Source organism: Mchenga conophoros, linkage group LG17 (genome assembly GCF_057382185.1).
Source record: "Mchenga conophoros isolate Kocher_MC1m ecotype Shallow Benthic linkage group LG17, M_conophoros_male_GT1.1, whole genome shotgun sequence".
Classification (NCBI taxonomy): Eukaryota; Metazoa; Chordata; class Actinopteri; order Cichliformes; family Cichlidae; genus Mchenga; species Mchenga conophoros.
In genome coordinates this window covers 25763325-25775399 of record NC_140542.1, presented here as the reverse complement: position 1 = coordinate 25775399, position 12075 = coordinate 25763325, and the positions used below count along the sequence as shown (strand labels likewise).

General features: G+C 39.6%; 1 protein-coding gene across 1 annotated transcript in view; it reads right to left on the bottom strand.

The window, feature by feature from the left end:
- Positions 1-12075, bottom strand: part of ptn (pleiotrophin) — a 54968-nt gene that overhangs the window by 6738 nt on the left and 36155 nt on the right. Inside the window, exons 2-4 of the mRNA XM_085250871.1 lie at positions 8757-8848; positions 7202-7375; positions 1469-1630 (exon numbers count right to left, since the gene is read on the bottom strand). Of these exons, the coding sequence (XP_085106997.1) occupies positions 1469-1630; positions 7202-7375; positions 8757-8847 (427 nt within the window). The 5' untranslated portion in view covers position 8848. The remainder of the gene's footprint in view (positions 1-1468; positions 1631-7201; positions 7376-8756; positions 8849-12075) is intronic.

Here is a 12075-nt window from a genome sequence, read left to right as displayed (position 1 = left end):
ATCATGTGAGTTTCCTGGAAAGTAAACAGTTTTCAAACGAGCCCAAAAAAGGCCAGTGTTGTACGTAGGGTGGTTTTCAACAGATCTGTCTTACATTACAAATATTGAAGGAAGTTTATGAATGTGGCTTGTAAAAAAGGCTTTGTCCTGCTTTAATTTCACCCCAGATTTATATTTTACGATGAGATTTTGATTCCTTCTGTAAATATTTTGAATTGGCGTTTTCTTTTAGGTACAAGTTATATAATAGGAAGCAGACAGTTCCTATATTAGCACGCTAAATTCTAACCAATAAGCGGTGCACTTTTCTGTACACCCCTATTTCCTACACATACCAAATAAGGCTGTCAGATGAAACTAAAACAGCAAACCAGTAGATCCTATAATAGCCGGACTAATTGAGCCTCACTGGAATTTGTAGAATTTTTTTGATGTACTTGGCACCAGCCTTACACATACTTGGCAGGTGTAGGGCTGGTGGTCAAAGTGAGTGCACGTTGTGGTCTGAAGTTGTTTAAAAGAGCAGTTGTCGAGGGAAAAAAGGCCAAGAAATACAAACACAGATTCCTTCATTTATTAGTGAGATGTTCCACAGACTGAGTAAATATTCACGGGTAGGTAGCCAACAGAATTGTGACTGCTTTGAGGAAAAGAGATTACAATTTGAAATTTCCACTAAGGCTCCATTACTCAGACTATTTTGGGATCTGCATGTATTCTGTCTTACTGGGAATTTAATGGAGGGTTTACAACACGCTCGTCTCTGTGCTTTCATTAGCCACCCACAAGGTGTAGTCCTGGAACTGGAGGTGTACTTAGCCAGCGAAGGAATTTCATTTCCAGCAACTTGAAAGATGCAATATGGGCTGTACAATGTGAGTCATCAGAAGCTGCTGAGCTTAGCTGCTAATCAATAACCTTGTTTTTTAAAAAATACAAAAGGTAGGAAATACTACATTTGATGTATTTCTAATTGAAATGTTAAATATTTACCGATTACACATTAAAGTAACACCCTCCTAACTAATATGGAAAGTTTATTTAGCTAATATTATTAATTACTTTATATTAGATCATAGATAACTTCTTGGATGTCATAGGGCCAATGTAAAAGGTCACATGCATGTTTCTGACAAGCCAGTTGCTTCGAGTCGCATTCATTTTTAGAGTAGAGCACGCTCTCGGATCAGTAACGAAACCTTTCTTTTAAAACGTCCCTCTCTATATAACTAATAATAATGATATACGAGACACTAGATATGACATTATAACTAACTATCAAGGAACGATTTTTACCAAAAAGCTAATCTCTTTAAAAGTAATAGCAACAAAATGAGTAGTACAAGATATCACATTTTTGGACATGGTGATTCAGCATAACAACTTTAGCGCATCCCACCTTTTGTGACCAGCTCAACATGGGAGAGTTGCATTTTATGCAGCAAATGTTTTATTTCTGTCATCTTACCTTGCAGCTTGGTTTTAGGGGTTTTCCCACAAGGCTTGGTGGCTGTGACGGTGGCAGCGCAGGTCGCGTCCATGAGCGCTCGCTTTAGCACTCCCGTTCTGTTCTTCTTGCCCGTTGCCAGATCGCACTCCCCCCAGGCCTGGAAGTCGTACTTGCATTCACCTATCAAGTAAAAAAGACATCAGACTTTAAATCACCTGCTTTTTGTTAGTGAAGTCGCTCGAAGAAAGAATGGTATGGACGGGTTCAGAAAGGAAACCTGCACATCTTACATTTGTTTTTAAAAGGAGTTCATTGTAATCAGTGACTGTAACAAGCCTCTGAGCCTGGGGAGTGCTGAGTCATTGACTTTGAATGGGTGTTTGATGAGCAGTTGCCTACCCTCTTCCATCAAGAGAAACTGTCCACCGCTCACAAAGTGCCTTCATGAGACCATTTTCTTAACAACAAAGTAAAGTGTGTTTATGTTTTTTCCTGCTGGAGTCGGTGATGCTTCACAGTTTGAGTCTCATATTCTTGATATGATGAAACCTTCTAAAAGATGAATGTAATCAAGCAGAGCCTGGCTCCCGGATAGATGTCATTTTAGAGGAGGACAATTTTATATATTTACATATTCGTGATGTTTGGGGCGAGGTCTTGCTGGTGCTTTCATTTCATCATACATTTTAAACAACTTAAATTCAACCAAAAGAAGTGCAAGATTTCTCTAGACGGATGGCAACAGTCGCTAATGCACTGTATGTTACGGATATTGGTTTGAAAAGCATGCAGGCGTGTGTACGTTAGTGTTTGTTTATGTACTGTATGTCCATGTCCCACTTATCTCTCTCCATTAATTTTTTTTCCCCAGTCTAGCCGGGTTCCCTCGAGGATGTGACACTCATTCTTCTGCCTCCTCTCTCATCAAAGCATCAGCGCCCTTGTCACTGCTTCTGAGATCCCAAGGTGCTCATCAGAGGAGGGGAGAGGTGGGAGAAGGGGCGAGGAAAAGAGGGGCGAAGAGCGAAGAGGGGGAGTGACAGGGCCATTGTTGCAAGAATCCTACAGGGACTTCCTGAGCAACCAACTTTAAAAACCCTATGCCTCCACAGCTGTAAATTGTCTTGGAGAGAGAGCTCCCTTGCTGACTACCAGGAATTTGTCAGGCAGCTCATGTATTCTGTAAGGTGTTTCATACAGTGTAACATACAGTATTTGTGCTGGCAAAAATGATGGTTGCAAAAGTGTGAAAACACCCCCTCATGACTATTCATTAAACCAAAGTCACAAATCACTGAATATAATTTGTTAAGCAGTGAAAAAGACCTCAGTCATAACTCATTTCTACAGAGCGTAAAGAAACTGGAGTGCCATCAGATAGAAACAGCATATATGCAAAATGAAATATCTTCGTGAAACAGCCAACATTTTGCTTTTGATGTTGTTTCATACATTTCACCATCACTAAGATCATCCCCACCATCTATTCTTCATATCACATACTCTTTATTTCTGGAATGATTTCTAGTTTAAGTCCTTCTTGCTTTCAAAATCTTAAAAAATATGCACATAAATTTTATGTACCGTACCGTGTTCATGAGTCATCCTAATTTCCTTATATTTTGCTTCCAACAAGATTTTTTCCCATTTTTAAAGTGGTCTTAAGGATTTTTTTTTTTTTGGTTTTTCAAGCTATTTAATACTGATCTATAAATATTTCAAGGATAAAAAAAGTCACCTTTCTTTTTCAAAGAACCACATCATTTGCTCTCTTCTCTTTTTTTAGTTGAATGTATATGTATATAAAATGCCAAAGATAATACACAGTGTGACGGATAAAAATAAGCAATTTTGCACCAACAAGGTGATTCCTAAAAGCTATTAACTGAAAACTTGCTATAGCTCAAAAAAACATGAATGGTATGTGAAAGTCGTGTCTTTTGCTGGAAAAGAAATGCAGCAAAGACCTGACACAGGACCTGAGAGACACGGCCATTTCTGATGACTACCTGATCCATCTACTCATCAGAAATGGTCTCAGAGGAAGTGTGCCTGTCAGTCATTTAAAGGAAGGGAAAAGGCTGAGATATGCTAAATTACATAAGAATTGGACTGACTGCGACAACATGTCTTGGGGAGTGATAGATCTCAATTTTAAATGTGTGTTTCTAATCATCACGAGTATGTATGGAGGACAGGAGGTCAGGAGAGAGGTACAACAGTACAGTACAGTAAAAACATGGTGGAGGCTCTGTCATAGTTTAGGGCTCCATTTCAGACAGTGTTGTTTGCTAGAATTGATCGAATTATGAGTATAGAAAAGCATGCTTGGATAGAAAAACATACAATGGAGCACTGTCAGTCATGGATTGTTCTGCCCAGAGCTTAAATAACATTATCGAAGCAATGTAAGATCGTGCTGACAGAGAACAGAGAAAAAGGCAGCCAACATTCAAAGAAGGATGGTATAAACTAGTGTTTTTCCCTTATATACTGTATATTCTTGTATGTGCACGTCTACATTTCATCACTGCAACATTTTCCCATTTTCTGAGCAATATAGAATAGAATAGCCTTTATTGTCATTGTACAGAGTACAACGAAATTGGAGTGCCACTCCTTTGGTGCAAGTTTCAATAATAAATATAAATGTAAAATATAAAAAGTACAAAAAAAACAATCGTAAGTACTCAAACAATAGTATGTACAATATACACTGAACAAAAATATAAACGCAACACCTTTGTTACTGCTCCCATTCCCCATGGGATGGACGTAGAGACCTAAAATTCATTCCAGATACACAATATAACCATCCCTCCCAAACAGTGGTCACAAATCAGTCCAAATGTGTGGTAGTGGGCACATCTGCTATATTGAGATAATCCATCCCACCTCACAGGTGTGCCACATCAGGATGCTCTTCTGACATCATGAGTAGTGCACAGGTGTACCTCAGACTGCCCACAACAAAAGGCCACCCTGGAATGTGCAGTTTTGTCTCACAGCAAAATGCCACAGATGCCACAAGCAATGAGGGAGCGTGCAATTGGCATGCTGACAGCAGGAATGTCAACCAGATCTGTCGCCCGTGCATTGAATGTTCATTTCTCAACCATAAGCCGTCTCCACAGGCGTTTCAGAGAACATGGCAGCACATCCAACCGGCCTCACAACCGCAGACCTCGTGTAACCACACCAGCCCAGGACCTCCACATCCAGCAGGTTCACCTCCAAGATCGTCTGAGACCAGCCACCCAGACAGCTGCTGGAACAATTGGTTTGCACAACCAAACAATTTCTGCACAAACTGTCAGAAACCGTCTCAGGGACGCTCAACTGCATGCCTGTCGTCCTCATCGGGGTCTTGACCTGACTCCAGCTCGTTACCGTAACAGACTTGTGTGGGCAAATGCTCACATTCGATGGCGTCTGGCACGTTGGAGAGGTGTGCGCTTCACGGATGAATCATGGTTCACATTGTTCAGGGCAGATGGCAGCTGAGAATGTCCCAGTTCTTGCATGGCCAGCATACTCACCGGACATGTCACCCATTGAGCATGTTCGGGATGTGCTTGACCGGCGTATACGACAGCGTGTACCAGTTCCCACGAATATCCAACAACCTCGCACAGCCATTGAAGTGGAGTGGACCAACATTCCACAGGCCACAATTGACAATCTGATAGACTCCATGCGACGATGTGTTGCACTGCATGAGGCAAATGGTGGTCACACCAGATACTGACCGGTTCTGGGTCCCCAGACCCTCAATAGTGCAAAAAACTGCACATTCCAGGGTGGCCTTTTGTTGTGGGCAGTCTGAGGTACACCTGTGCACTACTCATGATGTCAGATCAGCATCCTGATGTGGCACACCTGTGAGGTGGGATGGATTATCTCAATATAGCAGATGTGCCCACTACCACACATTTGGACTGATTTGTGACCACTGTTTGGGAGGGATGGTTATATTGTGTATCTGGAATGAATTTTAGGTCTCTACGTCCATCCCATGGGGAATGGGAGCAAAAACAAAAGTGTTGCGTTTATATTTTTGTTCAGTGTATATAAAGAAACAAGTGATGTCTTGAGACTTTTGCAAAAATATTGCATGCTTGTGTTGGTTGTATGACATATGAGTATATGGGGATGGTCATATATTATATGGAGTGGGCAGAATTTGTTCTATGACTAACCATTAATCCCCTTTCCTGGCAATAAGAGATCCAGTTATTTATTAATTTTAATTACTTTCATGCATTTTCATTTCCACCTAATAAAGAAGCAATGTGCTTGTGTTTTTGTGCTATGAAAGACCTGCATACGCTAACAGTTTTATAGAAATGCACCACGGAACCAAATATTTCTACTTCCTAGTAATTCTTCTCCATTCAGCTCTCACATAGCTGCTTTCTGTGGATTCATATTGTATCAGCCACTTCAGCACTCCATATGACTTATCTCTTTCGGTTTATTATAATGAGACCCATTAGCTGCTGTGTTTGTTACCTTGGTCACCAGTCCCATAGGTACTCGTCTTTTTTGTGTCATGCTGCTGGAAACCCCAGTTTTACAATATTGTGCCCACCTCTTATATTAATATTTATTCTCCTCGCATCACTGTGTTATACTTTGGCAAGAGGCAAAGAACAGTTTGGGCTGTGTGCTGCAAACTGGAAAACCAACGTTAACCTAGTTTTCACTGGTTGGTTTTTAAGGGTCTTTTGGGTCTTAGTATTCTAATTAGATGTAAGAGTTTTGCCAGATGGGATGTCAAATCTTTTATGCTCAGGACTCTTAGAACTATACTAAAAAAAAAATCCCAGTTTTTCATGTCTCTTTTAAGACTTCATAGCTAAAGGCATATAATACAGCTCCTTATTTGAGTACGCTACCTACTAGAGCTTAGATAATAAGTGTACTAGTAACATAGTATATTAATTAATGGCAAACAGACAATTTACTTAGGTCTATATTTGGATATGCTGCAGCTAACAGCCAGGGTTGAAGTAGAGGGTCTTTTCACACCTATTCTTACAGGTTCTGTTATCCATTTTTTTCAAGTACAAAAGTATCCACACTTAAAACGACACTGCTCTCATTTTGCAGGATTTCCAGCCAAGAGGGCCAATTCACACTTTTAATTTTTTTTATTTTCTAAACTAACTTTCCACAGTTTCAAACACGCAGATGTGAAACTTAACGCCACTCCTCCAAAACTTTTCTTGCAGTAATCTATGTAGCCAGTTAGCACCATTATTTCCTGCAGTGTGTTCATCATTCGTGACAGGCTCATTGCAGAGCAGCAGGCTCTTGCCTGACAGGCCTTACTGTGGGAACAAATGTCCTCCAGGCTTGTCACTGCAAGACATTTCGGCTGTAAAAGCCTCACCGTCTCAAGCCCAAAAAAGAAAATGACAATGCCGGGCAATTATTCCTATGTTTTCCATGACAATATATTATATACTGCATAGATGTTTTTGTTGTACCTCTAATTAGCTAGCTTACTCATTCCTATTCTGAAAATGGGACCATTGTTTGTGTAAATGACGGGCCACAATAAATCATCGGGAGACGTGGTGGGAGATGGATGGCATCCATGTATTTGTACAGAAGGAGGGGAGTTCTGGGTCATTTAGAAGGCATAAATTATTTAAAAACCTAAAACAGTAGGTATTCTAAATTCTACTGGGAAAAGTAGATCCTTCTTTTCCTATTTCAACAAAGCAACATGTGAACATTTATCACCTCCAAACTTCTTTTTCCAGTTGCACGGGATCTTGCAGCGCTGGGTCTTGATGGTCTGCTTGCAGTCAGTGCCGGCGCGCGTTCCCTCCCTGGTGCCAAGTCCACAGTCCCCTTCGTTGGCTACGCACACACTCCACTGCCAATCCCCACAGTCTGACTTGCGTTCCTTCTTTCCTGTAGAATCACATCCATATTATAACACAACATCAAAATAGATAGCGCTGAGCAGGAATCCCCATGAACGTCTGTTTACAGATCTTGTAAAGAGCTGCTCACAATACCTGACAAAAGACAACAAATGTCACTACTTTTAGGCTTAAAACAACATAATTTGGGTCCCAAGACAACACAGAAGGAATCAAATCTCGAGGCATGAATTTAGCGAGATGTGAACTTATCAGGTCATCTCTACTAAGGCTAGTAGCTACAGGTTGTATTACTTCTATCAGTATAAAACAACTGAAACTTAATGAAGTGAGAGGGCCAGAGCTCCACTGAGGGTCATCTAAAACATAGACTAAACCGATGATAGTGCTTGTTCTATTACACTGATTTTTGTACTTGCTGCCAAAAGTTAATGAGAGCTCACAGTGCACTCATACACTGCTGACCTAAACTGGTGAAGAACTGTCTGAAAAAGCAAGGCTGTTTTTAATTCTTCTTTTAAGCTGAGTTTAGTAGCAAGTATTCCAAAAAAGGGGAAAGTTTAAATTGTTAATTAAATGAAATAGTGTTTCAAACACCCCTTGATTGTTGTTCATTGTGTATTTTAGGACAAACAAGGTGTGTTTTCCTTTTGTTTTGTTTGTAATTTCTTAAAATAAATGAATATAGAACAAATAATATAGTATTCCAATAACATGGTTCTCCATTACTCATGTCAACTCCTGAAATGATGCGTGTTCAGCCAGACACCCGCGTGATTCTGTTATCTTGTATTCTAGAGGGTCAAAACTTGAGATTTTAACATCAGCTGTGAAGTTATTTCCCACAGTGAAATATGATTTAGGTCTTACATCAATCTTGCTCGTGATTTTTATTTATTAAATCTTCTGTTTATGAATTCCTCGCTTAGCCTTCTGCAATTGCAGACCAACTTCTGTTAGATGGTAGAAACTGGAAGGATAGATGGATGGTTGGATGTTCGTCTGTTAAAGTACCCCCTTTAGGACTGTATCACATTATTTTAAGGCGGCTGTAATGAGTTTAGGTGTTTGCACTAATTTCCAATGCAAATTAACTTTTTTCCCCTGAATTTAAATTAGGTTAAATGTGTTTTCTTTACCCAAGCGGGATTACTCCACTTTTTTTTTGTTCCTTATTGCAAATTATTCCTATTTGTCTCTTGTTAATTCTCATAGGAGACCAATTATTTTATCCTCAAAGTTGTATTTTAAAAATTATATTTGTATTTTTTGAAGAGTTTTGTATGACTAAATTAGTTGTTCAACAGGACAGTGAAATGTGACAGCATGCACACTGCTTAATTTAAGGTTAACTAACACTTTTCCTCTTTATCTTCTGACTTATATACTTAACAGTTTGAAGGAATCACCTTGTTTTTCTGCTTTGCCTCCTTCAGCTGCAATCACTGTAAGCACCAGGAGTGCTATTGCCACCCGTGTCCACTGCTTCTGTCCATTCATTCTGAAAGTCCCAAAAAGACAGCTGTTAGCAGGAGAATCCTACTTCTTCACGGTTTAAATGTTACAGATCAAGATCAAGCAGTTATTCTGTGTTCCTTAAAATACCTTTTCTATAAGCAACTATAGTCAGCTAATCCACTCCCTTAGTTCACACCAGACACAAAACCCCAATCCCAGCAGGTAATCTGATATCATTGCCACTCCACATCAGTTAAAGCTCAGATCATTTTATTCTTTGAATCCTATAGGCAGTTGGCATATCTGCAAGCCACTTTGCAACCATCATTTCCTCAGCTTCTCCATTCCATGCTGTCTGGCTTCATTAGCATTATGGATGTTGCCACTGATATGTGATTTTAGGTTTTTTCTACCAACCTGCCTGTGCTCTGAATACCCTTAGGTTTCCATGTATGCATGTGGGAGGGGATGTTCTAACATTTCAAAGCTCTGATTTAAAAGAAAATACACCTGAAAAGCAATCGTCATGCAGCCATCCATCACACGGATCAACAAGAACATCCTGCAAAATCTCGTTTCATGTTAGCCCCACAGTGCTGGGGTCTGAAATCAACATTTTGTTTGTCTGCACTCAAAGTAACTTGGTCTCGGTGTTGGTGAAATGTTCACTATACGGATTTCATTTATGTCAAATTTAATGTCAAAATTCTCTTTTTCTACACCCAAAAGAAAGAATCCTGAATGTTATTGAGTTTCTCACTTAATCTGTTTTTGGATTGTCAGTCAAGTTAAGTTGATCCTTCTGGTCACTTTACTGATGGATGCAAATATACTGTAAATAGCCCATAATTTATAATTATCTGACCCACACTAACTGAATGATAGAGTTCATTGTTGTACTGCCTAATTAGATATAAGATGCCCAAATTACTCAGCCAACACATGTACAACATATAGCACAACATATTTGTTCTTTTTCTTTTAATATAGATACAATCATTGTTGAAATTCACAGGTATTCTTATTTTTTGCCATCATAAAATGCAATTTTCCCAGAGGCTCGAGAGACTTGAGATGCTTTGAGTCCAGGCTTACTGAGGTGCAAAACATTTGCTCAAGAAAAGATTATACCTGCAGCAAGAAAAGAGCAAGGAAGCAGAGGTGACCTCCATCATGTAGCCACTGTACAATTATTGAAACTGTTGAGAAATGTAGCCATCTGCCTCATTTTTGTCCAGTGCAGCTGACATTAGAGATTCAAAATCTAGCTGATTTATGATTTCATAAATCAAACTAAAGCCATGTTTCATATTTCCCGACCTTATTTAGTCCTCCTGCTGGTTTTGGATTGGCAGAAAGCTGTTACTGTCACTACCACTAGCCTAATGCACTAAGATGAAATTGCTGCAAAAAGCTTACTTTTTTTTGCTCTACTGCCCTCTCCTTTTTTTCTGAGTGAGATCCTCTAGCCGACAGCACTCTCTGAGGGGGAAACAGCATGAGACTGAAGCAATTACAAAGTGTCTGACGGCAGAAACGCTCCTCTGGGCTCGAATTCTTGTAGAACAGTTCAGCCTGGCAGGGAAATAATATACATTTGTCATTTTTAATTAATCACGAGCTGGATCTGAGCCGTCCATCCTATTGTGCGTTCTCAGCTTTTCATTTCACTCACTTAAGATTCCACATAAGTTGAGTCTATGGCAGTGAGCGCCTCTGAAATGTAAAGGCATTCAAATGTTATATTTAATTATTTGCTGCTATTGAAGTAAGTTTTATCCCGGAGTTAATGTCTTCCAGCACTTCTCTGAAATTCATAATGGACCTTATGCCAGCGCCTGTAGTTTGCCTAGCAGATTGTTTTTATACTTTACTGAGTGCTCAGCTCACAGAGAAGCCCCGTTTTGATTAAATACTTCAGACTCCGTCTCCCAGTTTTTAAGAGGTCCACAACTATTCATCTCCATAACCCAAAGTATGAAAGGGGGGAAAAAATTTGAATCCCAACTGTAAGAAGTATGTACAATGATTTCTAAAAGATTCATAGAGAAAGCCCAATGAAAGCACACTGATAAAGATCATTTTCCAAGAAAAAGGCATTGTGGCCTTTCAAAAGATAAGAAAGCCGTTCCCTGAGTTAGTCACACAAAGAATGATAGGCTTTTGGTGCAGTGCAGGCATAATAATAGGGGACATGGCAGATGACTTTGAATGAGCACTACATACAGCAAGTTAAAGTAAAAATATGTCCTGGAATTGAGCTGACTTAACCATTTCCTCTGTAGAAAGTGGATCCTGGGAGACAAGTTCTTCCTCTTCGAGAAGTTAATAATTTAAATGAAAGTCACTGTACCTGTTTTCAGAGCATGACAGCACCTATAATGGATGGATGGGTCTGAGCATTTGACTATACTTCAGTAGGCATGTGTGCTGCCAGTGTTCGACTTTGATAAGAAGCCTTCCAAAGTGCCGCCTTAAAGGACAAGCGCATATGCTTTCCATAAATGCTTTCTCTCACTTTCTTTACGCTCAGAGGCACCTACAGCTCTACACATTGACAGAAAGGTAAAGACTCGGCTCCTGCTACAACCTGAGCACAAACCAGCCTTCTTTCATGACTCACACCCCTATAGTTTGACTGAACCAATGGGGGGTTTGTAAAAAACATAATTCTCCAAGGTCCCTCAAGTCACCTCTTCCCTCCGTGTAGCCAAAAGGAAATTGGTGTATTCAGATAAATACATACAGACTCCAAATAAAGGAAGGATATAGCTACTGTGATGTAAGTCGATTGGTTTATAAAGTTCTGTTTTGAATTCTCATCTTAAGCAATTCAATTTTTTGCTAATTTTTTTTAAACTGGTCAACATGAAAGGTGCATCTAACGAGAAAAATAGGACACTGCATGCTTAACTTCATTTATTGCCCATTTTACTCCCATTTTACTAAAATGGGAACTTTTTTTTTCCAAGTAAGACATGAAACTTGCAATTAGGATTACACTCATCGACTACTTTCTTAGATAAGCCTGTTCAACTGCAGGGCAAGTATTTAATCAGCCAATCACATGACAGTAGCTCAATACAATTAGGCAGGTCGACATATTCGAGACGAACCAGGTGAAGTCAAATCAAATATCAGAAGACGAAGAAAAGTGATCTAACTTGATCTGAGTATTTCAGGACTTGCTCATCCTGAAACGATCTCTAAGGTTTACAGAGAATTACCCCAAAAAGACAAAATATCCATTGTGAGGTAGTTTTCTGACTG